The sequence below is a fragment of the Ursus arctos genome, unplaced genomic scaffold (assembly GCF_023065955.2).
Source record: "Ursus arctos isolate Adak ecotype North America unplaced genomic scaffold, UrsArc2.0 scaffold_5, whole genome shotgun sequence".
NCBI lineage: Eukaryota > Metazoa > Chordata > Mammalia > Carnivora > Ursidae > Ursus > Ursus arctos.
Window position 1 is genome coordinate 45,149,089 of NW_026623067.1, and position 24,358 is coordinate 45,173,446.

General features: G+C 35.4%; 1 protein-coding gene across 3 annotated transcripts in view; it reads right to left on the reverse strand.

Moving 5' to 3' along the window:
- The window catches only part of IL6ST (interleukin 6 cytokine family signal transducer), a 50,221-nt gene that overhangs the window by 15,114 nt on the left and 10,749 nt on the right, over positions 1–24,358 (reverse strand). The window contains exons 2-11 of one of the 3 annotated variants that reach the window (XM_044384182.3): positions 21,895–21,982; positions 17,651–17,764; positions 16,654–16,733; positions 11,965–12,270; positions 10,975–11,095; positions 5,249–5,415; positions 4,551–4,705; positions 2,960–3,119; positions 1,017–1,099; positions 169–379 (exon numbers count right to left, since the gene is read on the reverse strand). In XM_044384182.3, coding sequence (XP_044240117.3) covers positions 169–379; positions 1,017–1,099; positions 2,960–3,119; positions 4,551–4,705; positions 5,249–5,415; positions 10,975–11,095; positions 11,965–12,270; positions 16,654–16,717 — 1,267 coding nt within the window. In that variant the 5' untranslated portion in view covers positions 16,718–16,733; positions 17,651–17,764; positions 21,895–21,982. Of the gene's footprint in view, positions 1–168; positions 380–1,016; positions 1,118–2,008; positions 2,018–2,550; positions 2,567–2,959; positions 3,120–4,550; positions 4,706–5,248; positions 5,416–10,974; positions 11,096–11,964; positions 12,271–16,653; positions 16,734–17,650; positions 17,765–21,894; positions 21,983–24,358 lie in introns of those variants that run through there. The other 2 variants (XM_026498945.4, XM_026498948.4) reach the window with 2 other exon arrangements.

Below are 24,358 nucleotides of genomic sequence, written 5' to 3' on the forward strand. Positions count from 1 at the left end.
AAATGAATTAAGTAGTTTACTTCAAAGTTTAAGTGAGCCACATAATACAGGAACAAATTATTTGGTTGTTGACTTAGAATAAAATTATGTACTATGCCTCAGAATACCTTCTACGTTAGGAACCACCTTTTCCCATCCGTAAGTCGACTCCATCTCACAGACACAAACCTTGAAAGTCATAAGCAGGGATAGTTAAAACAGCTGCATCTGACTTGCCAACGAGATTTCTTGCTGTGAGAGTTGCTATATAACGATCATTCGTGATGTTTACTGTCCATTTTGTGTCATTAACTGTGTAATTCTGTAAACGTGATTTCCATCTTGTAAGTGTCACTTCATAATCCAAAATTCTTCCATTGGCTTCAAAAGGAGGCAATGTCTATAATAAAATAATTTTTAAAAAGTTCATCAGTATTCTCCATGTTCACAAATTCTGTTATGTCAAACCTCTAAATGTTTAACTGAAAGGTACCGGCAACCTCATTTACAATTCACTACCATAAACAAAACTACTACATAGTAAATGAAGAGTAAACCCATGACTTTGACTAGGAGGGAAAGTAGCACTATTTCAGGAGCTTTTAGTCCTGTATCGTACCTGCACTGTGGCTGTCTGGCCCTTAATTATATTGTATGCCTGAGCATTTTTTTTTTTTTAGTATGATATGCTTGGAGACTATGGAGTTGACAATAATTTTGTATTTCCTATTACTGGCATACATTTTGATTACTCAACACCTTTCATAATTATTTTCTTTGAGGCACTCAGGAAAGTTCAATGACAGACAAGATCCTTCTCATAGAACTTTTCATAGAATTGTGAAGTATTTATGAGATACAACCTACAGTTTATGACCCTTTTATGTAGTATATGCAAAGCTTTGTGTTTCTATTTATCAAATGTTTTCCTGATATTAAGATGAGTAAAAATTTAAGTTAAAAAACTACACTTATAATGCCATACAAAATTATGTAAATGATAAAAGAATATAAACATGCAATTTTTTTTTTTTTACCTTCCATATGAGTTGCACAGCTCTATAGCCATGAGTATGGGATGGCTCTATCTTATACCAGAAACTTGGTGCCTTGGATGGTCCTAGAGAAATGACATAAACTCTTTAAAAGTTTTTAACAATAAAATATAATCCTGAATTATTCTCTTACTTTCTTCTTAATATTCCTGCCCTTCAGTCACTGTTTAAACTATCATTTTCCCCACCCTAGCATGCTATGCCTGGGTCTTCCTTTAGTCAGGATGATAGATAGCTTGATAATTTAGATTATATTGGAATACTTTTCTAATCTTTAAATTGTAAAGCTACAAACATATCCTAAGGTATAACAAAAGATGGATCACCATTTCTTACTGCTAAAAATCACACTGAAAAATTGTATTTAAGTATATACTTAAAATTCCTAAAGGTATATATATAAGAATACAAAACAAAAGAAATGGAGTAAATGCGGGCTAAGTTTATTACCTTATGTTAGGATGACTGTTAGTAGGATATAATAAAAATGAATTCACAGTGTTGTCTTGATCACCAACAATGTGAAAAATGAAAATCCACTTTACAAAATCCGGTATCAAATGGTAATAATTCCTATAGAATCAACTGGTTTTTCAAAAATTTTTAAGTGCAATTTTAAGGTATGGTTCACCAGAATAAAGGATGATTATAAAGAGGTAATTATGGAGGACAAAACAGAGAAAAGAGGCAAGGCTGAGAACACGGCTGCCGGTACAGGGGGTTCAAAAAGATGCACATACACGAGTATACAAAACAAAGACCAAGAAACTATAATGAAAATGTTACAGGCCAGAAAGACGTCCTAACATAAAAAGAACCAGGAGGAATCATTCACCAAGTTGAAGAAATGCTTAATATAACGATTCGTAATTTTCCAGGTATCTCTTTGACAAAGGTTATGTACCACCTCCCCAGAAAATGCACACAGGCACTAACCATCGTATCTTGCCCACACTTTACAGTAGTTCAGGAACCACCCTCCCCTTGTTTCCCCTCTACAACTGACCCCCCAGCTTTCAAGGCCCCAAGGATCCCAGTTTAATAATTCCTGGCCAAGACAAAGAAATCCAGTTGAGGACCCCCCCCCCCCCCCCAGCTAGCAATAGAGAACTGCTTTCTTTCATGTCATTTATGAGAATAAGAGAAAATTCTTAGTGGAGAAAGGTAGTTTACTTTTCTGCCTTTGATACTCTCGCTTCACTATCTCAACGTCTAGTGCAGCTGGAAGTGAAGGGGCAGACGTGGTACGGGAAGTTTTAAAGCCAGAGTTGTTGCCATTGATACCTGAAGGCTAAAGTATGAAAGAAAACTGTTCAAAAGAAAAATCTGTATGCCACAGGACTATTTCTTGACTGCTACAAAAGAAATTACTGATGTTAACTGCTTAGGGTAGGGAATCTTACCTCGCACCTTAAATACCCTTTTATGACTTTTAGATTCTGTGCTATATGCCCTTTATGACCGTGGGAGAAAAAAAGGAAAATGAAAACAAACCAAAACTCCAGGATTCTTTAACAGGGGTTTATTAAGTGCTGGTAGAAACAAATAATAGTACAAACATATTTCTGACAGTGAGGGGGACTATGGTATATTTTGTTAGTATGATTTTAATGAGCTAGGATATGATTCTCTATTTAGAATAGAATGAACCACTGCCCTTTAATAAAATGTTCTGGACTTAACTGTTAGGTCACTGGTTTTCTCATGGTCATTCCATGATAATTGTCTTTATTAGGAAATCAATTTATACTATCAATAATGCACATTTTATCCTGATGTCCTTAAAGAGAATAAAAGTGTAAAATACAAGTCTGAATAAGATGGTCACAGAATAAGAAGCAATGAGGTCTATGTTATTAAAACCAAACACAACTCATAGCCATAATTCCAAAACCTCTACTTCCTCTTATATCTTAATTACTCACTATCTTCATATGTGATACCGCTTGCTTCTTCACTCCAGTCACTCCAGAATCCTTTACCATCTTCCTTCATACAACGAATCCTAAACACATATTCTGTAAAAGGTTTAAGGTCCTGGACAGTGAATGAAGATCGGGTGGATGCTGTATCTTCAGGAGGAATCTGAAATCAAAGCACATAAACCAATAAAAAAACCCAGTGGTATTTATTGTAACTGTCCTAAATTCCCTAAGATTTTAGATACCGATTTAATGAAACAAGACTACATCTATTAACTTCACTAACTTAGACTGCTTTTTGATTTGCATTTCTCTCTCTCCAGAGCTTGAGTTAAATCAAAAAGCAGTCAAGCCAGTGAAGTTAATAGATTTGGGAAGTATGGAAACATCTATTATTAATCTTTTTTTTTTTTTCCCCTTGGGCCTATAACACTTAGTGTCTCAACAGGAAAAAGATGGTATACTTCAGTTAGAATTTAATTCAACAAGGCTTTATAAAAGGAAATATGGGAAAGTGTAGGGAAACCTTAGATAGTCATCATTACTCCAGGGCTTATAGCTGTTATTACCTTTAGGCCAAAAGGGATGAGAAGAGGTACCAGAAACTGGGAGAAGAGGGTCAGATAGGGTTAACTTGGGCTGAGAGACATGGGCATGTCCACCGGAAGAAGGAGAGAAAATGAATTAAGATTCTATGATATCAAAAAATATTTTGAAGTTCAGATATGTATCCCTCCCTGCACAACATGAAGCATTAATCCATTTTCATTTGTTGTTTTTTCTAATTTTATTTTGAGCAGCGGTTCAGGTAAGTGGAATGGAGAGCAGATTAAGATCATGGGCTCAAACCCCTTATGAGCCCATTACTGCAACATGAGAAAGCAAAAGCATAGTGTTAGTGACAAATGAAGGTATAAAACAGAACATTATGGGGAGCGCAAAGCTATGGTGATTGTTTTTTTAAAAGTTCCAAGTACTTCTTTTGGTGACAGCATCATCTTTGGGTACACTGTTCTGCTCCTTTTCAGTCTTGTAAGTTCCCCAACAACTCCTTCCTCTGCTAAGTCGTCGACATGCTTTCTAAAAAGGGCTAGATAGTAAGTATTTTAGGCTGCGGGCCAGACGGTGTCTGTTCCAACTACTCAACTTGTCCACTGCAGCACAAAATAGCCAAAGACAATATTTAAAAAAAAAACAAGTGTGGCTGTGTTCCAATAAAACTTTATTTATAAAGACAGATGGCGGGCTAAAATTGGCCTGCAGATTTAGTTTACCAATGTCTGCTCTACCTCAGCCAAATAATCTCTTCATATACTCCCCCACTTAATTTGCTTATTTTTTTGTGTTCCTTTCACCTCCCATCAAAAATACTATTCCTTATCGCTTGGTATCACTTCCATACTTCACTTAAAAGCTACTGTACTCAGCAAAACTGTATTTTCTACCTTAATGTCTTCCTGTTTGCCCCTGCATGAAATATAGATTAAGAAGAGGTGTCAAGCAAAATATTTCATATAACCACAACCTAGGACATTGAGACTTTTAGGTTAGAGGGCTGCAAGACTATTTGCTTAAACAGTAACTTGCAATTTACCTGGTTCCAAATTGAGGCATCTCTGGTCCTATATTGAATGTTATATTTCAGTCTTATAAAACCCTGAATACTTGAGTTGATCCACGTCAATTTTAAGATACTGGACAGTTCCTCTGAGTTGCTTACAGATAAATTATGTGGCGGATTGGGCTTCACTGAAGAATAAAATAAATCCAAATGTTTATCATGGTTTATTTTTACAACTTCTTATACAAACTCAAACATACTACTAGCATTTTATTTCACAATATTTATTTATTCTTACCAAATGAACTAATTTTTTTTAAGAACAATGAGATGTCATACTATTATAATGAAGAGAAAAGATTTCTAAAGAAATTTTAGTTTTGTCAAGTTTTTATATGCTTATCTTTTTAGGTTCAGTTATCAAAAGACAAACATTTACGGTATATATAAAGAAAAAGACAATAAAAACCAAACACGTATACTATAATTGCTATGTTGTAAAATGTTTGATAATTGCATAAATACTAGCAGACAACATTCAAAGTGAAAACCACTGTAGTATAGTTCGATTATTAAGATTTTTCCAGATTATTTTTAATGTTGATAAAATTATCAAGCTTGTAAAAATCACTAAAATAATAAGTGCTTGTTTCTATATTAATTAAAATCTAAAAACTTAATAAGCCACTGTATATATCCTAATAAATTCTCAAATTCAAGTTTATAACTACCTTTATCTACAGGATCAAAATTTATATGATCTGATGTAACCTTCCCAAGGACGTTCTCTGCTTCTACCCAGACTTCAATGTTGACAAAATACACAGGAGAATAATCAACAGTGCATGAGGTGGGGGTGTCACGTTTTGTTTTACAATCAGCAAACTTCTCTGTTGCCCTAAATACGAAAATGGAAGAATCGGTCATTAAAAACAGATTTTAAAAAATTAAGACTGAAAAAGGTTACTTGATGAGACCCAGATTGTTACAGCTTAAAATAAAACTTCTTAAAACCTATCATGCTTTCCTTTAAAACTGAGTTTGATCTGTAACTTAAAACCTATTATTTTCAAATTTTTACCCCAAGAACATTACATTTAGAATACTATGCTCTAACCCCAATGACACTTCTCTAAAAATCATCTATTTCCTGTGATCTTAACTACTATTTCTTTCCATTCCTGAAACAGAATCCTTACCGTACCTGCAATGTCCTCCTTTAAGCACAATATGATTTTTCTAAGCACAATATGCTAGGAGGTAATAGGAGGACAGGGTTAAGAGTATCTGTCAACCCCAGGCAAACACTTTGATTTCTATCACCAAAAAAGTTTCAAGTGATAAGACTACTCGCTTATATTTAAATTATGTGTCAATTAAAAAGACACACACACACACAAGAAAACTGAACTATTATGATGTATACCTGAAACAAACAGGATATTGTATATCACATCATATCTCAATTAAAAAATTCCTAAAAATCAAAAGCAAAATGAAACATATAAACTCTTGTATTGAGCCGGTGCTGTAACACATAGAAAACTATTTTACATGTCTTTATTTTTAAGATTTTATTCATTTACTTGAGAGAGAGAGAGAGAGAGAGCAGAATCGCGGGAGCGGGAGAAGGAGAGGTGGGCTCCTTGCTAAGCAGGAAGCCCGATTCAGAGCTCAATTCGGAGCTCGATCCCAGGACCCCAGGATCATGACCTGAGCTGAAGCCAGACACTTACCTGACTGAGCCACCCAGCTGCCCCTTCAAGTAGCTTTAAAACAGTAATTTAACTATATCTTTAGTGGAAGAAAAACAATCTTAAAATTCTTTTTCGTATTTGTATTGTTGGTGCTGATACTGGCACTGCTATTCTGCAGCTGTTGTGTTTACTATGAGATAAAGCAAATGAATTATTACATTGGTGCTGTTGGAGAAGAAGGTTTTCAGCAAAGAAAGATGAAGATGTTAGATGGATGAAATTAATTAAGAACAGGTGGTCCAGATTTTAAACTGGGAATATCATTATTAGTGCATGATGTCTTTTACCTTAAAACCTTTCCTAGCTGTTTCTGCTGTAAAAAGCCTAGAAACAACCCAGTGGCAGTAAGCTCCCCTAGCACCCAGACTGTAGTCTCTGAACAGTATTTCCTACTAAATGGAACCATGGCTACTTGGGAAATGGTTGAATCTAGGTGGGGCAGGACATATATATACTAAGATGAATCTGGAAAACCGTGTCATAGCAGAAAGGAAGGAAGCTGTCAGAGCTGTTAAAGACTAATGAATGAAGTTAGAAAGGGAAAACATTAATACCATTTTGCTTCTCTATAATGAACTATGTACCTCAGGGTAACCAACAGCTGATGAAAGAAAGTTTTAAGTGTTATCAGGTTTTTAAAAAAAGACAGAATACCACTATTTTATACCTCGTGTACAAATAATGATCACTGACGGCTCAAACCTTTAAATGAAAAACTAATGGGAAGCAACAAGGTTAAATCCCCAAAACATTCTGCTGAGTCATAGCCTGTCACAGAAGAGTACATACTGTCTGATTACATTTACATAACATTCAGAACAAGCAAAAATCTATAGTGAAGAAAATCATTTCAGTAGTTGTCTTGTGGGGTGAGACAGGGTGGTGGATAGGACTGACTGGGAAGGAGCAGAAGTGAACTTTCTGGGGGTATGAGTAATGTTTTAGATCTTGAAGGGTCTGAGTTACCTAACTGTACTAGTCAAAAGTCACTGAATGATACACTTCAGGTATCTAAGTATATTTAAACATGAACCTAAATTTTACCAAAAACCAAAAATGTACATGTAAATCTCTAATTACATCTCACTAATAATGTAAACACTGAAGTGTCTGAAGGTGAGTCAGTTTGAGATACACTAAAAAAAGATGTGACAGGCGGAGAGAAGGGTGCGTAACATGTATATGATAAAGCGAACGCAGTCGAATGTGAACTGTAGGATTCAGGTGACGGGCCTGTATAAGCATTCACCGCAAAGCTCTTCCAGCTTTTATCTGATAAAAACTGCTGTTAAGAACTGTGTAAGATCAGTTTGTACTAGTGTATGCAGAGTGTGTCAGTCATGTCAAAGCCAAGTCCAATAAACAAAACCTGTCTTTGCCAAAAAAGAAAAAAAAAGGAAATTTTATAACAAATGAATCAAGCTGACAGCACCTGAAACCACCTCTCAATCTTAGTATCAGAAAAACAAAAGCTCTCAACCAAAAGAGCTAACGAATGAATTCAGTAAAGTTGCACAATACAAAATTAAAATACAAAAATTAGTGCTTCTATACACTTACAATGATTTTCTGAAAATGAAATAAATCTGTCCCATTTACAACAGCATCAAAAACAATAAAATAGGAATAAATTTAACTAAGGGGGTAAAAGATCTCTACTCTGAAAACTACAAGATGTTGATGAAAGAAATCAAAGACAAAATAAATGGAAAGGTACCCTGTGCTCATAAATTCAAAGAATTAATGTTGTTAAAATGTTAATTACCACCAAAAGCCATCTATAGATTCAATGCAATCCTTATGAAGATTCCAATGGAAATTTTTTATAAAAGTAGAAAAAAACACTCCTAAAATTTATGCAGAAATGCAGAGGACTGAACAGTCAAAAAAAATCCAGAGGAAAAAAGAATAAAGCTGGGAACATCACACTTCCTATTTTCATGCTATACTATAAAGTTTAAGTCATCAAACCAGTATGGCACTAGCATAAAAACAAACAGACCAGTGGAACAGAACTGAAAGCCTGGAAATAAACCCAAGCACAATTCAACTAATTATGCCAATTAATATTTGACAAGGGAGCCAGGGAAATTCCTGATGGAATAGTGCTGGAATAACTGGATATTCACCTATAAAAGAATGAAATTATCCTCTATCTTATACCATTCACAAAAATGAACTCAAAATAGATTAAAGACTTTCAAACCATGAAACTCCTAGAAGAAAATACAGGAATAAAAGCTCTGTGACATGGGTCATAATACTGATTTTTTTTGGATGTGACACTCAAAGTACAAGCAAAACTAAAAAAGAGACAAGTAGAACTACATGAAACTAAAAATGAGGGACGCCCGGGTGGCTCAGTCAGTTAAGCATCTGCCTTCGGCTCAAGTCATGATCCCAGAGTCCTGGGATCGAGCCCCATGTTGGGCTCCATGCTTGGTGGGGAGCCTGCTTCTCCCTTTCCCTTTGCTACTCCCCCTGCTTGTGCTCTCTTGGTCTGTCAAATAAATTAAAAAATTTAAAATAAAAAAAAAAAATCTGTAGAGACACCATTAATTAAGTGAAAAGACAACCTATAGAATAGGAAAAAACGTATGGAAGCCATAGATCTGATAATGGGTTAATATTCATAATATATAAAAAAAACTCCTACAACTCAACAGCAAAAAAACAAATAACCCAAATAAAAAATTGGCAGAAGACCTGAACAGACATTTCTCCAAAGAAGATACACGAAAGGGCAACACAGGAACATGGAAAGACACTCAGCATCACCTGTCATGGGAAGAATGTTAATTAAAACCATAATGAAATATCACCTCATGCCATAATCAAAAAGGTAACAAATGTTGGTCTGCATGTGGAGAAAAGGGAACCCTTGTGCACTGTTGGTGAAACTGTGAAGTGCTACAGCCACTATGAAAAAGATGTAAGATCCTAAAAAAAATTAAAAATAAAACTACCATATGATCCAGGAATTCCACTTCTGGGAATACATCCAAATGAATCAAAAACACTATCTCAGAAAGGTATCTGTGCCCTCTTGTTCACAGCAGCATTATTTACAACAGCCAAGACATGGAAACACCCTAAGTGTCCCTCAGTGCATGAACGGATAAAGAAGCTGTGGTATATACATGCAATGGACTATTATTCAGCCATAAAAAATGTGGAAATCCTACATTTGCAACAGCAGATACACACCTTGAAGGCATTATACTAAGTGAAATAAGAGAGAAGGACAAATACTTATGACTTCATTTATCTGTGGAATCTAAAAGTCACAAACAAAAAGACCAAACTCACAAAATAAAAAAGATCAGACTTATGGTTATCAGAGGTAGATGGTGGGGAAAGGGCAGACTGGAAGGTGGTGGTCAAAAGGTACAAACTTCTAGTTATAGGATACTAGGTACTAGGGATGTAATGTACAACATGACTATAGCTAACACTACTATATGATACATAGGAAAGATGTGAAGAGAGTAAATACTATGAATTATCACAAGGAGAAAATTTTTTTCCTTTTTTTTGTTGTATCTATACAAAAAGATGGATGTTAGATAAACCTATTGTGGGAATCATTTCACAATTTAGGTAAATCAAACCACTATGCTGTATGACTTATACAGTAATGTATATCAATGATTTCACAATAAAACTGGAAAAGATAAAAATGACTGACAGAAATAGTAGACAAATTTCTAATTGCTTATGACTCCACTTTAAGATAAAATATGGTGTGCATCTAAAAAAAAAAAAAAAGAAGAAAAAGGGGAAAGAAAGAATCAAACACTATGTGTGGTTCCTGATTGGAAGTATATACCACCCCTACGACTTACTTAAAAAAAACAAAACAAAAAAAACAAACCCAAATCTGATCAAGTATCTAGATCTAACAGCAATTTCTAGGAAAGAAAAAAAAAAAAAGGACAGAGGAATATGTTAAACAATGTTTAACTGTTACTTTAACAACTGAATTGCAAAGGAAAAGAAGAGAAAACCAGGCGGAATCTATGATTTAAAAAAAAAAAATCAATTTGCAATGCATGGAGATTATTCAGATGGTGATTTGAGGACTCGTAAAAATATATACAAATATTCATGGCACAGCAGAGGGAACACAGTCAATAATATTTTAATAGTGTTATATGATGACAGATAGAAGCTATGCCTGTGGTGAGCACTGCCTGAGCTTTAAAGAAGTTGAACCACTATACTCTATGGCTGAAACGAACACTGTGTGTCAACTGTACTCAAATAAAAAAATTTGAAAATATGTGTATACATATATTCATGAAACACCTGAGGAAACATGAACACTAACTGAAAATGGGACATCTATAAAAGGTTCTTCAACTGTATTTCAGTATAATAATGGTATGTAGTTATGTGTCTTAAAAAAGTACCCCTATCTTTTAGAAACATGAACTAAAATATTTATGGATGAGATGATATGACGTCTGAGATTTTAAGATAATTTGGGGTGGGGTATATAGAAGACTGGTCATGAGCTGGATGATGAACACATGGGAATTTACTCTGCTATTCTTTCCACTTTTATATATTCCAGATGCTCTAAAAGATAAGCTGAAACAAAAATTTGCACTTAATATTTCCACTTGAAGAAACAGAAACTCCAGCACAAACGACTAAATTAGTAAGTTCAACATACAAAAAACTTAAAAACAACTTACCATTCAGATTTTAAAGTGAAGTTTGTTTCCAGGTATGTTTCCCTTCCAGGATCCCACTGACACATCATTTTCTTTCCTTCATTCACAATGCAACTCAAATTTTTAGGTTTTTCTGGAGGCACTAAAAGGGAAAAATGAGCAATTTTCAAAAAGCTTTATATCCACAAATAACATGCAATTTATATACCACCCAAGACATTTGCAACCTAAATTGATGGAAAAAACCAAACATGAGCAAAATGTATGGACATACTGAAAGACTAGTGACTACAAAATTAATCTTTTTTATTTAAACTCATACTTCAACTAATATACATTTGCTATAATTGTCACTAACTAGCATGTTTCAAATTTATTTTCTAAAGAAAATCAACGTTCATTTATAACTGGATAAGAATATTAACTGATTTCTCCACGAAGTGTATTTTAAAAACTATTACTGCATGTTAGTAAGAGGCAATTACATGGAAACAAATGATTCACTTATATTTCTCTTACTATTGCTTTCTGCAACTCTGCTGGAGGAAAAGCAAATACCAAAGTTATGGTTTTGGGGATCCATACATTTGACAATCCACTCTTGGATCACACTAAGTTTATTTACTCTGACACAGAAGGACTCTCTCCAGTACTAATTCACCTTCTTCAGACAGTTGCTTTCTATGCGCATCTTCTCGGCAACTAAAGGATACTGAAGTTACTAGGGATACACTCACAAATTTCAGTTCAACACTGCTTTTTTACGGGTCTCATGTAAAAACATTTTTCTAGAACACAGAGATACCTGACTTTCAGGAAAGATCTAAATCTTATGTTACCCTTCAAGCTTTTTGTAAGGAGTTCCACTTCAAACTTATTTTTAAAACTTGTATTTTAAAAAGTCAATGAGCGAACAAATAACTGCATTTCGTAAAGACCAACAGACATTACAAATGTAATTCAGCAGTCATAACAAAGTTTGAAATAAGACAAAAACAATATAAAACTCACAGCCTGAAATTATTCTGATTCCATAAACATTCTGATCAATCTGTCCAAATGTACGAATGTTGCAAGTGAGCTGAGTATTTAGTAAAGATGTATCTGTAAACGTGACACTAGATGCCGTTCTGTTTATGATGGTATATTGCTCTTTCGGAACAGTAAGATGGTTTGTTTTCCAGAAAATGTAACTAGCATTTACATGAAAATAATCCATACATTTTTCTTTTAGCACACAAACTGCAGTGAAATTAGAGCCAAGCTGCACAACCGGAGATTCAGGTTTGATAAAACCACATGGATCTAGAAGTTCACCTGAAAAGGAACAAGAGAAAATACAAAAATGGACTGAATTATTCTGGTATAAAATGGTTATTTCATATCAAGGCAGTCCCTCAATCTTCACTAAAATATCTCTTAAAGACAGGGAAAAAGAATTACACAATGAAAAACTAATATGGCCAGAATTCAGTGCCTCAATTTGTAAAGAAATATACAAATTATAAGGCTAATAAAAAAACAAACAAACCTATGTAAGCTTCGGCCCTTTTATAACATTCTAACTTGGCTTTAGGAAACACAGACTGACTGCAGCATGATTCACACTTACTCCACCACCAGTCCTGTTCCCCGATTCAGACCCAGGGTCTAAATTAAACCCTCCGGCAAACAAGCAGTGGTAGGCTCTGTTCCTCTCCAGTCCTGAATGGTGTTGGGGGTGTGGGTGAGGCCACAGAAAACAGTATACATTGCTCACTTATCAAAATTCAGCAACAAGGAAATAGCAAGGGTGCAACAAAAAAATATAAAGAATAGAACAAGATGCCAAATATATTAAACAGTAAATGTATGGGATAAAATCCTATGTTAAAAACAAAAAATCAGCCTGTATAAAAGGTAACTATGTACCACAACTATATGGTTTAACTATCACTTAACTCCATGCTGATGACAACAAATCCCTATGTCCAGCTCTAACTTCCTACTGTTTTCAATAACTTGCGAGACAGCCATCTGAGATACTTCCGAAGTACTTTAAGATGAACACATCTAAAGGGCACCTGGGTGACCCAACTGGTTGAGCGACCAACTCTTAGTTTTGGCTCAGGTCGTCATGTAGGATTGAGCCCCACGTCAGGCTCTGTGCTCAGTGGGGAGTCTGCTTGAGATTCTCTCCCTCTGCCCTTCCCCGCACTCACCCGCTCTCTCAAATAAATCTTTAAAGAAAACAGATGAACACATCTAGAACTATACATCACAGTCCCTTTCAAACTTACTCGTATTTCTCCACGTCTGCTAACAGCACTATTTACATCCAGTCGTCTAGTCTTGTAGTCACCTTCAACACCTCTTCCAACTTCACAATATTGCACTGAGTCTTGTTGGTTCTATATTCTTAGTATGTCTATCAAACTCTTTCTCACCAGCCCTTTTTGCCTGCTGAAGCTCAGGCCACTATACCACTGTCTGACCTCCTTCTGGTTTATCCTACATGCTGCTATCAGAAGTTACTGTTCAAAATGATCATGCCATTTCTGTATTTTAAATTATTTAATGGCTGCCTACACCATCAAGATAAAATCCTAACTACTTGGCTTGATTCTAGCCTCACTGCCCAGAAACGTAAGGCAACTTTCCCTAGTGAAACCTTTTGCCAGTGGGTTCTTGGGTGGTAACCCATCCTGAGGTTCAATTTTTTCACTTGAAAATGAAGTTAATAAAAGCTTTTTTTTTTTTTAAGATTTTATTTATCTGACAGAGAGAAAGTAACAAGCAGGGGGAATGGCAGGCAGAGGGAGCAGCAGACTCCCCACTGAGCAAGGAGCCTGATGTGGGAGTCAATCCCAGGACCCTGAGATCATGACCTGAGCTGAAGGCAGACACTTAGGCGACTGAGCCACCCAGGCGCCCATAATAAAAGCTATCTTGAAGAGTTTCTGAGATTAAAAATTACTTATGTAAAGCACCTATTACAATGCCTGGTATTCAACAGTCCACGAATAATAAATGGTAGCCTATCATAATTATTATTACTCTCCAAAGACAATCGAGTCACACTGATAGGGTCTGGAAGATTCTCTCAAAGTCAGCAGAAGAATTAGAACAGTTTTTTGCAGTTGAAACTATACTCCCAAATGGAATCCTGGAACCTCTCATAATAAAAATCATCCTATGCCAAATGAATCCCATTTTTATAGGGCTACCGGGCTATTTGAGATTAAACTGTAGAAAGAGAGCATTTTAATTTTAAAAAGGCATTTGATAAACTTAGTTGTGATCATGTGGACGAGGTGAAAAACTGTGGATTAGGTAACAGCTGAACATTACAAAACTGCTGGTATCTGGCTGTTCTTGATCTACAAAAACAGAAATTTCACAGGTTCAAAAAAGATTCTTAATTGGATTGATTACTCATATATAAATAACAGTACAAAAAAGGTGAGAGACAGGTCTTAAGTAGAGTATGCTGAAATACCTGCTTCCAGTCCTTGCGGCAGACTGTATTTTCCAAACCCGGTCATACCTATGTATCTCTCATGCTTTTCTTACAATGTGACTGGTATTCCTTCCACAAAGAAAGGGGGCCAGTATTCCCCTCCTGCCCTCAGATCTGTGTGGGTGCTTCTATCTGCCCCAGCCAATGGAGTGTGCTATGGGACTAGCTAGATCATTAAAAGAACACAACTTTTGACTAGCATTCTTTTTCTCTTGGGACATTTGTCCTTGGAACCCAGTCACATGTTGCAGGGAAGCCACGGCCACATGGGGAGACCACATGTGGTGTTCTGGCCAAGAATCCTAGCAAAGCCCTCAGCCTACAGCTAACATCAACACCAGACATATAAATGAATATGCCTTCACATGATTCTAGTCCCCAATCTGTGAATATTCCAGGTGATCCCCCCCAGACATCACAGTGCGAAGATGAAATTGTCCAGCTGTGCCCAACTTCATTCCTGACATACACAAACCGTGAGAAATAATAATTACTGTCACTTTAAGCCATGAGGTTTTAGAGTCATTTGTGAGGCAGGAATAACGTACTTCTGTTATTTTGAACATTTTTTTTCAATAATTTGGAGGAAAACAGAGACATACACACACATGAAATTAGCAAAGGACAAGACTACGAAGGACTGCCAACACTTTGCATGTTAGTATTAGAATTAAAATTATTTTAGAAGATTAGACCAAAAGGCCAAAACTAATATAATGAAATCTGCTAGAGGGGAAAGAAAGTATCTTTTATTCAGGCTGAGATTAAATAAATACAGGGTAAGGGAAAAATGGCTTAAAAGTAATTCCTGTGAAAACCTAAGAATTTTCACTGATCAGTAGCTTAACATGAAACTATGGCCTATCTTAGCTGGCAAAAAACTATGCTGACTGAATAAGAATGATGTTCAGATCAAAGTAAATAATAAAATCACTATACTCAGACCAGGTCCAGTTCTGGTACATTTATTTTTTTTCTTTAAGTGCATTTTTATTAAAACCTCAATAATAATTATACACTTACTATCCTTTTTATAATGTTTACTATGAGCCAGGCACTGTCTAGATGCTTTGTGTACAGTAACTCATTTAATCCTCACAATACCCCTAGGAGTCAGGACCATTATCATCTCCATCTTCTACATCAGCGAACTGACACAGATCAAGTGACTAGCCTATGTTCTACAGCTGATAAGTGTGAGAGGTGTGACGGTCTAGTATTTCAAGTGTGCAACCAAGAGAAGAATCAGGAGGGTAATCAGCATGTATAGAAGCCAAGTCCTGTAAAGAATAATTAGGACAACTGGGTAAATTTAGTTTGGGCAAGAGAGGCCTTAGAGACACATGAAAGCAGTCCTTCAATATTTTTCAAGAGTTCCAACAGTGGGAAGAGAAAATGGGACTACTCCAGAACTAGTGATAATGGGAAAAAGTTACAAGAAAGAAAATTTGGGCTCAAGAATAAGGAAAGATTTTCTAAATAACGATTTTTCAAAATAAGTTTTATGTCACTTGAAGTGTTAAAAGAAGTTGCATTCCTAGATTTAGAAAGGGGTTGGTTTACAGCAGTGCTTCTCAAACTCTCTGTGGTGAAAAGATCAGTTTGGTTTTTTACCCCCATCATCCACAGACTTACACTTTTGCTCTCTACCATGTTTGATGAGCTAAGTCCAGTGATCACATGCTTGGATGTCATGGCTATGTCAAACTGTTAACAGTTTCTAAACATTTACTCTTAATTTCTGTACTTATTTCACTGTGAACTAGTAACAAGCAGTTCTCAGACAGGCATCAGGCTGTGGACCAGTCTGAGCAGTACTGCTCCAGACCTCTTTATTCTGATATCATGATCACACACTGTTCTGTTGACACCTTTGGCCATTAAAAAGTGAAGTGCTAAAAGTTAACAGATTTTTCTCCTATGTATTAAAAAAACGCCCCAAAACCCAACAACATATTTTCCCCCTCCCACCTTAAAGTTACTGTTAGTATACCCAAACAGCATTTAGGATCACTGGGTGACTGTTTCAACTCTAATTTTTAGGAGTATTTTTACATTTCAAAATCATTTTTAGGCTAGGACAGCATTATTCTCTCAATAATGATACTAGAAAGAATAAAAACATTAATATAATTACATAATTATGAAGCATTAAGTTTAATAATTATACAAAAAGATATAGGGTATTTCATGAACCTTACCTACAGATTCAGTGGTGAAGAAAATAAACAATGCGTGCACTATCCAAGTTTGCAATGCCAACATCTTGCATTAGAGATTTCTGTAAAAGACACATATAGTATGATTTTCATTATTTTTTCTCTTATCACACATAGTAAGGAAAGATACAATTCCTAAAGCTCTTGTTTCCACTGGATAGCTGTCTTCTAAAATGTGGTAAAATTTTTGTAAGAATGCAGAAAACAAATTTAAGTCCTCAGAATATTTTTCTTTATTCCCACTGGGTTATGGCTACATAAAATAGTGATGGAACACAACTTATACTTTAAGGTTAATTAAAAGAGCAATCCTGTTTCTTTATTATGTGAAGACTTACACTCTTAGTAAATACTGGAGATAGTACTTCAGAGAGACAAATATCTGCATGGCAAAACCCACCAAAAGCAACCTCAAAAGATATTTGCAAAAATGGGGGGAAAAAGTTTGTAATTCATACTATGAACAAAAATATCTCCCACTATATGAAGAATGCCTAGAAAGCACTAAAAAATTCAAACACCTAGCAGAAAAACCAGCAAGGTGAGCTGAACAGGCAGTTTATAGAAAATACAAATTATTTAAAACCTATGAAATGATACTTTTTCAATCCCACGCATAATAAGAGATGCAAATTAAAACTACCCCAGAAAGGAATGCAAGATGATACAGACACTTTGGAAAACAATTTGGCAGTTCTTTACCAAGTTAAATGTACATAATAATAATCTGTATTTCCACTCCTAAGAATGTATCCAAGAGAACTAAAAATACATGTCCACATGAAGACTTATACTCAAATGTTCATAGCAGCCTTATTTGTAACAGTCGCAAACTAAAAACAATACAAATGTCTATCAACTGGAGGATGGATAAACAAATACCCAAACAATGGTATATCCATACAATAGAATCCCATTCAGCAATGAAAGGGAATGAATTAGTGATACATACAATAGCATGAATCTCAAAAGCACTAACCTGAATAAAGGAAGCCACACATAACAGGCTATGTACTGTTGAATTCCATTTACAGGGTATTTGACAAATGGCACAACCAGGGTGACAAGAAAGCGGATAACGGGGTGGCTGGGGCTGAAGTAGAGAAGGGGAATAAATGTAAAGAGGCACAAAATAACTTTCTGGGGTGAGAGGAATGTTCTAAGACCTGACTGGGGTAGTGATAAAGCTCTATATATTTGTCAAAATTCACTGAATTGTGTCAAGAATTGTGAAAGCACTGATATTTTACCCTACTTGTAAGCTAACAAGTTAGCCTGCTAGCGCCACAGACACTGGCAGAAGACATGAGACTCCTGTGTCAGAGACAAAGGACCTTATTACTCATACCAGGAGCAGAGTATCAGCATTTTCAGAGTATCAGCATTTTCTTAAGTCAGCTGCCTGCTCCCCAATTCTGACAGAGCACTGTGAAGAGGGACTGGTAACACCTGTACACACAGTGGGTCATGTTACAGGAGAGGAAGACTGAGCTTAGGAAACCCCGATCTTTTAAAATGGCAGTAAGCATGCCTGCCTTTTACTTTGGAGAGAGACATTATCTCTATTTTCCAAGGCTGTAAACAAACCTTCACGAGACCTATGAGGAACTGTTTCCTAACAAACTGTACACTAAAAATTGATGAATTTTATTCTTTACAAATTAGACCAATTAAAAACAAACCAATAATATCTATTGAGACAAGGTATATAGTCAAAAGAAATGAGTGCTTCACTCCTCTAAAAGACACGTACAAGAATGTTCATACAAGTTTTACTTAAGTACTGAAAAGTAGAAGCAACCAAAAACACAAACACGGTAGAACAGAAAAATTCAAGTAACTCAATCACAGTACTGAAAAAATTACAAGTACTCACAACAACATGACTGAATTTCCTATATAACAGAGAAGAAATGAGACACAAAAAAAGTATACACGATTCCCTTTATATGAAGTCCAAAACCAGGCAAACGTAATCTGTGGCGATAGAGAATTGTGGTTATCTTTTTGGGGGGTGGGGTGGGGTGGGGAAGAGGGCAGAAGGGAGCATTCTGGGATGCGGGACATGTTCTATACTTTGAACTAGATGGTGATTAAAAATTTACTGAGCTATAATCTTGTTATCTGTGGACTTTATTGTATGTAAGTTGTACTTAGTAAAAACAGTAAACAAAACAAAAATGACCGCAGTATCATTTCCAGTTTCGGCAAAAGTATAAAAAATAAAAAATTATCAATACGGTATTTTGAGACTATGACATAAAGGCATTCTCATACACTGCACTTAAAGAGTGTAAACCGGCATAACCTTCCCAACAAACTATGGCAATTTAAAACTGAATTTTACTGTTTGTAAATCAGAGCTCAATTATAAAGAACTACCCAGACAAGGTTTATGCCCAGTTTTGCATTACTGATCAAAATTAAAATATATATACATTTGAATCTAATGATTCTACTTCTAGTATTTTATCCTACAGATAGGAGCAAAACAACACACATAGAAGGTATTCACTACAGCACTGTTTTTAGTAATGAAAGGTTGATGCACAAATGGGGGACTAGTTAAATCACGGTACATCCAAATACAGCACACATGGAGCTAAAGAAAAAGAGGCAGCTCTAGATCTCTACCTAGAGTTGTGTAATGGTATCTAAAATAAGTAAAATACATTATTAAATACAATACTGTTAAAGTAGAGAACAGTGTATCAATTATTTGTGGGGAGAAGCCAAAAAAAGGTAAAACATACACCATTTCCTTATATATGCATAAAATACTTCTAGAAGGATAAAAATTCAAAGATTGGCTGCCACGGGATGGGATACCAGGGCAGGAAGGAGACGCTGTACCATATACTCTTTTCATCTTTCCAATGTTGTACCACGTGACTTCAGTACTTAGTCAAAAACTGAATTTAAATTAAAAAATACTTGATGCGTAAACTCTCTCTTCCAAATAAAGCTATGAACTCTTGATAAGGCTTCACACTGAATACAGTATTCTTTTATTAAATATCAATACTAACTTGACTTTATGTACTCCCTAACCATGTACGGTCACTCTGTGATTTGCTCATGAACTATTTAGACCGTTACAGGGTAAAGGATAAAACAATGAAGCTGCAGGAACCATTTTCCTCCACCTGTTTTATTTCTTACTTCCTAACTTTATATAGTCCCATATTAGAAAAATCCACACATTCAAATGTTCATCAAAACAAAATGAAGAAAATATCTGAGCATGTTGGGAGAGCAGTATGTGGTCATGCCACCCTGCCCACCCCCACCAAGTACCTTGTTCACACTGTGAAGAGGATTCTCTATAGTTCCTGGAAGCTGGCAACCTTTCTATTGATGCACTATATTCTTATAACAAAACTCTGACACAAGAGGTCCCATAAAAGTATTTATAGTTACCACAAAGCAATCAGATTTATCTAGACAGGGCCATGAGACACAGTATGTAAAAGGAAAACAGGCAGAGGTAGGTTTCACATTTTAATAGTTACGTTTCCTGGGACACCTAGGTGGCTCCGTCAGTTAAACGTCTGCCTTCAGCTCAGGTCATGATCCCAGGGTCCTGGGAGTGAGCCCTAGTCAGTCTCCCTGCTCAGCGGGGAATCTACTTCTCCCTCTTCCCATGTCCCTCCCCCTGCTTGTGTGCGGGCGCACAGGCTCTGCCTCTCAAATAAAAAAAATCTAAAAAAAAAAAAAAAAAGTAATGTTTCCTAATTTTTGAAGGATTGTCACTGAGATGTGATGAAGAAACATCTATTAAGGAACTTAATTTCATAGTCCCAACCTAAGAGATGGAAACACAGTAGCACTATCTAAAATATTAAATGCAGTTTCGTCAACTTCATTTTGGGGCTTATCTTGTTTTAAAATGGACAGAACTGACAGTACACTGCATACTCTTCCTCTCCTTTCATTTTGTTAACAGTACCTACTGAACTTAAAATTCTTTTATTAGCATTATCCTCCCGCGTCTCTGGCAGAATTTTCCATGCATATATTATAATCACATATTGCATACAATGATTTTCCTTGAAATCTGCATCGTATCTTGGAAGATTCTATGAAACCAAAACATAACTACTAAGCACAGATACAGGGAAGATCTATTCCAAGCACTGAGTGGTTCTTCTAGAGTGGCAATTCCTCAACTATGGTGGTTCAACATGGTAATGTGCAGAAAGGTGCTATAAGATCCATCACAACTAATTCACTATTATTGTCTATTATTGTTAAAGTAATAAAGTTTACAAATGATTTTAAAAAATTAGAACAAATCAAGATAATCCCTATAGTTGATCATTCTTACTCATTTTCATTCCCATGGATTTTCTTAAGTGGGAGAAAATGCACTGGAGTTATAACTGATAAATATTTAATAATTTTGCCCTTTACAAATTCTTTTTGTTACTTATGGATTGTGATTTTTGAGTCTCTTTTTCTTTTTACTTTGATGCAAGGACAAAATGAAAAAGCATGAATAATACATTTAGATACAGATTTCATGGGAGGAAGAATATATATTCAATATAAACTTAGTATAGTAACATTCCTCCTCTAATTGTAGAATAGTAGATGAACTACGATTGCCAAGAAGAAGGCAAAGTAATGTTTGTTGAATAAATAAGCCGGGCAGGGATCAGGATGAGGAAAACTTCAATATGGTATCATGTATACGCATTACAGTGTTACTCTGAATAAATCTGCAAAGAGTCAGTCATACCTACATTATATTAACTAATTATCTTAAAGATTATCCAACTCTGCTCTATTCCATTATTACTAATTATTAATTCACAGTAACACTTGTATACTATATTACATTACACAAGTGCTTTTATGTAAATTACTTCACCTGATTCTCTTAATATCCTAGAAAAGGAGGTTGGTAGGGCAAGAATCATTATTTTATTTTATTATTTTAAGAGTTTATATTTTTAGAACAGCTTTAGGCTTAAAACAAAACAGAGTAAGGTACAGAGAATTCCCACACCCCCTCTGCCCCCACACATGCACAGCCTCTCCTATTATCAGTCTCACTCACCAGAATGGTACATTTTACCGAGGATGAACCTACACTGACACACTTTAACCCCCCTAAGTCTGCAGTTTACCTTAGGGTCCACTCATGGTGTCGTAGATCCAATGGGTTTCAAATTACTAGAACTTCACAAAAGGAAAATCCTGACAGGTTAAGTTACTTACCCAAATCACAAAATTAGGAAGTGAAGAAACAGGGCCTTGAAACTTAAGTCTTCTGTCTCCAAAGTCATGCTCTTTTCATTCGGTCTCACTAGAAAGAGAAGACAGCCTTGTTCAGAAAGCTGGCTTTGATAATATTTATTATATGCAATCTTCTTAAATCCTTGCCTGCGATAAGCCTTCCTGAAAGTATCCCATTTTAGATGCCTTCTGACCTTCAGCATAAAATAATTTCATAAAGACTTGTATAACAATATTTAAACATCCCACAGTTGTTTTGAATAACACTTGGAAACATTATCAGCCCCTCCATGCCTACTCCAAACTTCCCTATGTTCATGTAATGTCACAGAAACATGAAAGGGACATTTTGTTAAATTTGACAAAAGCAGTTAAAGTAAATCTTTAAGAGAATCAATCATACCTTTTACCTTTCACTAGCAGTTAAGGCTACCGACTCTTCAACTGCCATACTATTTTATGCACACAGACAAAAATTCAGTTTAAATTTCAGTACTAGGTTAAATTTTAGTGTAAGTAATGGTGGTTCCTCTTTGAAATGTGAACGATAACTTCAAACTTAGGCAAGGAGTTGAATCCTCCATTACTGTTTCATACATATTAAGCCTTTGATATAATTTAATAATGTGTAAGAAATTAATTACAACTGATACATAAAAATGCAAAGGAAATAATTATCTTTAAATTTTCAAATGAACAGAAGTTGAAAATACATCATGTAGGAGTTCCCTATAATCCCACCAAAGTAACTAATGTGAACAATTTGCTGGATATTTCTGCAAAATTTTCTATATTACAACATTATATTGTATAAATATATACTTTCTTATTTTACAAAAACGGGATCACAAACATGTGCCATAACTTGTTTCCACTTACTACATTCGGACATCTAAGTCAGTCCATAAAGATTAATTCCTTACAGCATTTGCTCAAATTCACCTTCTCACACAGGTCTTCTCTGACCACCCAGTATTGTTTATCCCCCTTTCCTCTTTTTTATCAATGGCACTTAACACTTTCTAAAATGACTTGGTAAACATTTCTTGTAAAGGGCCAGATAATAAATATTTTAGGTTTTGTGGCTACTAAGGTATCTGTTGCAACTAGCTGACTTTGTTATAGACAGTATGTAAACAAATGGACAGGGCTGAATTCTAATAAAACTATTTAGAACAGGATGCATGCTAGATTTAGTCTGTAGACCACAGTTTGCCAACCTCTGTTTGAAACAGTTTACTTATTTTATTGGCTGTTATGGGTTGAATTGTGTTTTCCTACCGAAAGATATGTTGATGTATTAACCCCCAGTATCTCATAATGTGACCCTGTTTGAACATAGGGCTGTGGCTGATGTAATTAGTTAAGATGTCATAAAGGAGTAGGGTGGGCCCTTAATAAAATATGAATGGTTGTTGTTAGGAAACAGAAACACACAGGCACAATACCATGTGACAACAAAGGCAGGCACTGGAGTGATGTAGCTGTAAGCTAAAAAATGCCAAGGACTAACTAAGGGCTACCACCAGGAGCTATGAAAAGCCAAGGAACCATTTTATCCAGAGCTTCAGCAGGACTTCTGGCCTCCACAACCTTAAGAGAATAGACCCTGTTATTTTAAGTTACCCAGTTTGTGGCACTTTGTTACAGGAGCCCTGGAAAACTAATACATTGTGCACCTAAAATAGAATGTTAGCAAATCAGGCAAGGAATTTTGTCTGCTTTGCTCCCTCCTGTATTCCTAGCATCAAGAATCACACCCAGTATAGTAAGCACTTCAAGTATCTTTGCTGGATAGATAAACTGACTTTCTTGCTGTAAGCAGGTACATAATATTATTAGTGGAATAAATATACTGTAATATAACTAGTCCCAAGTCTTTGCATGGACATAAACTTTTGCTTCTCTTGGGAAAATACCTAGCAGACTAGCTAGGTTGTATCTATGGTAGGTATATATTTATATTCTTCTTTGGTGATGTGTCTGTTCAAATATTTTGCTCATTTTTAAATTGGGTGTGGTGTTTTCTCATTATTATGTTTAGAAAGTTTTAAAAAATAGAATTCTAGATACAAGGTCTTTATTAGAAAATCCTTTTCAACTATTTTCTCCCAATCTGTGGCTTATCTTCCCATTCTTTCACTGTGTTTTTTAAAGAGCAGAAATTTCCATTTTAACTGAGTCCAATTTATTAACTAGTACTTTTGGTACTGTATCTAAGAAATCCTTGCCTAACACAAAGTCTCAAAGGTCTTCTATGTTTTCTAGCTAAAAGTTTTATAGTTTTAGGTTTTATACTTAGGTCTATAAACTATTTTGAGATAATTTTTATATATGGTGTAAAGTAGGTATTCAAGTTCATTTTGTTACATATGGATAGCCAATTGTTTCTGAACTATTTGTAGAAAACTATCCTTTCTCAAGTGAATTGCCTTTACACTTTCAT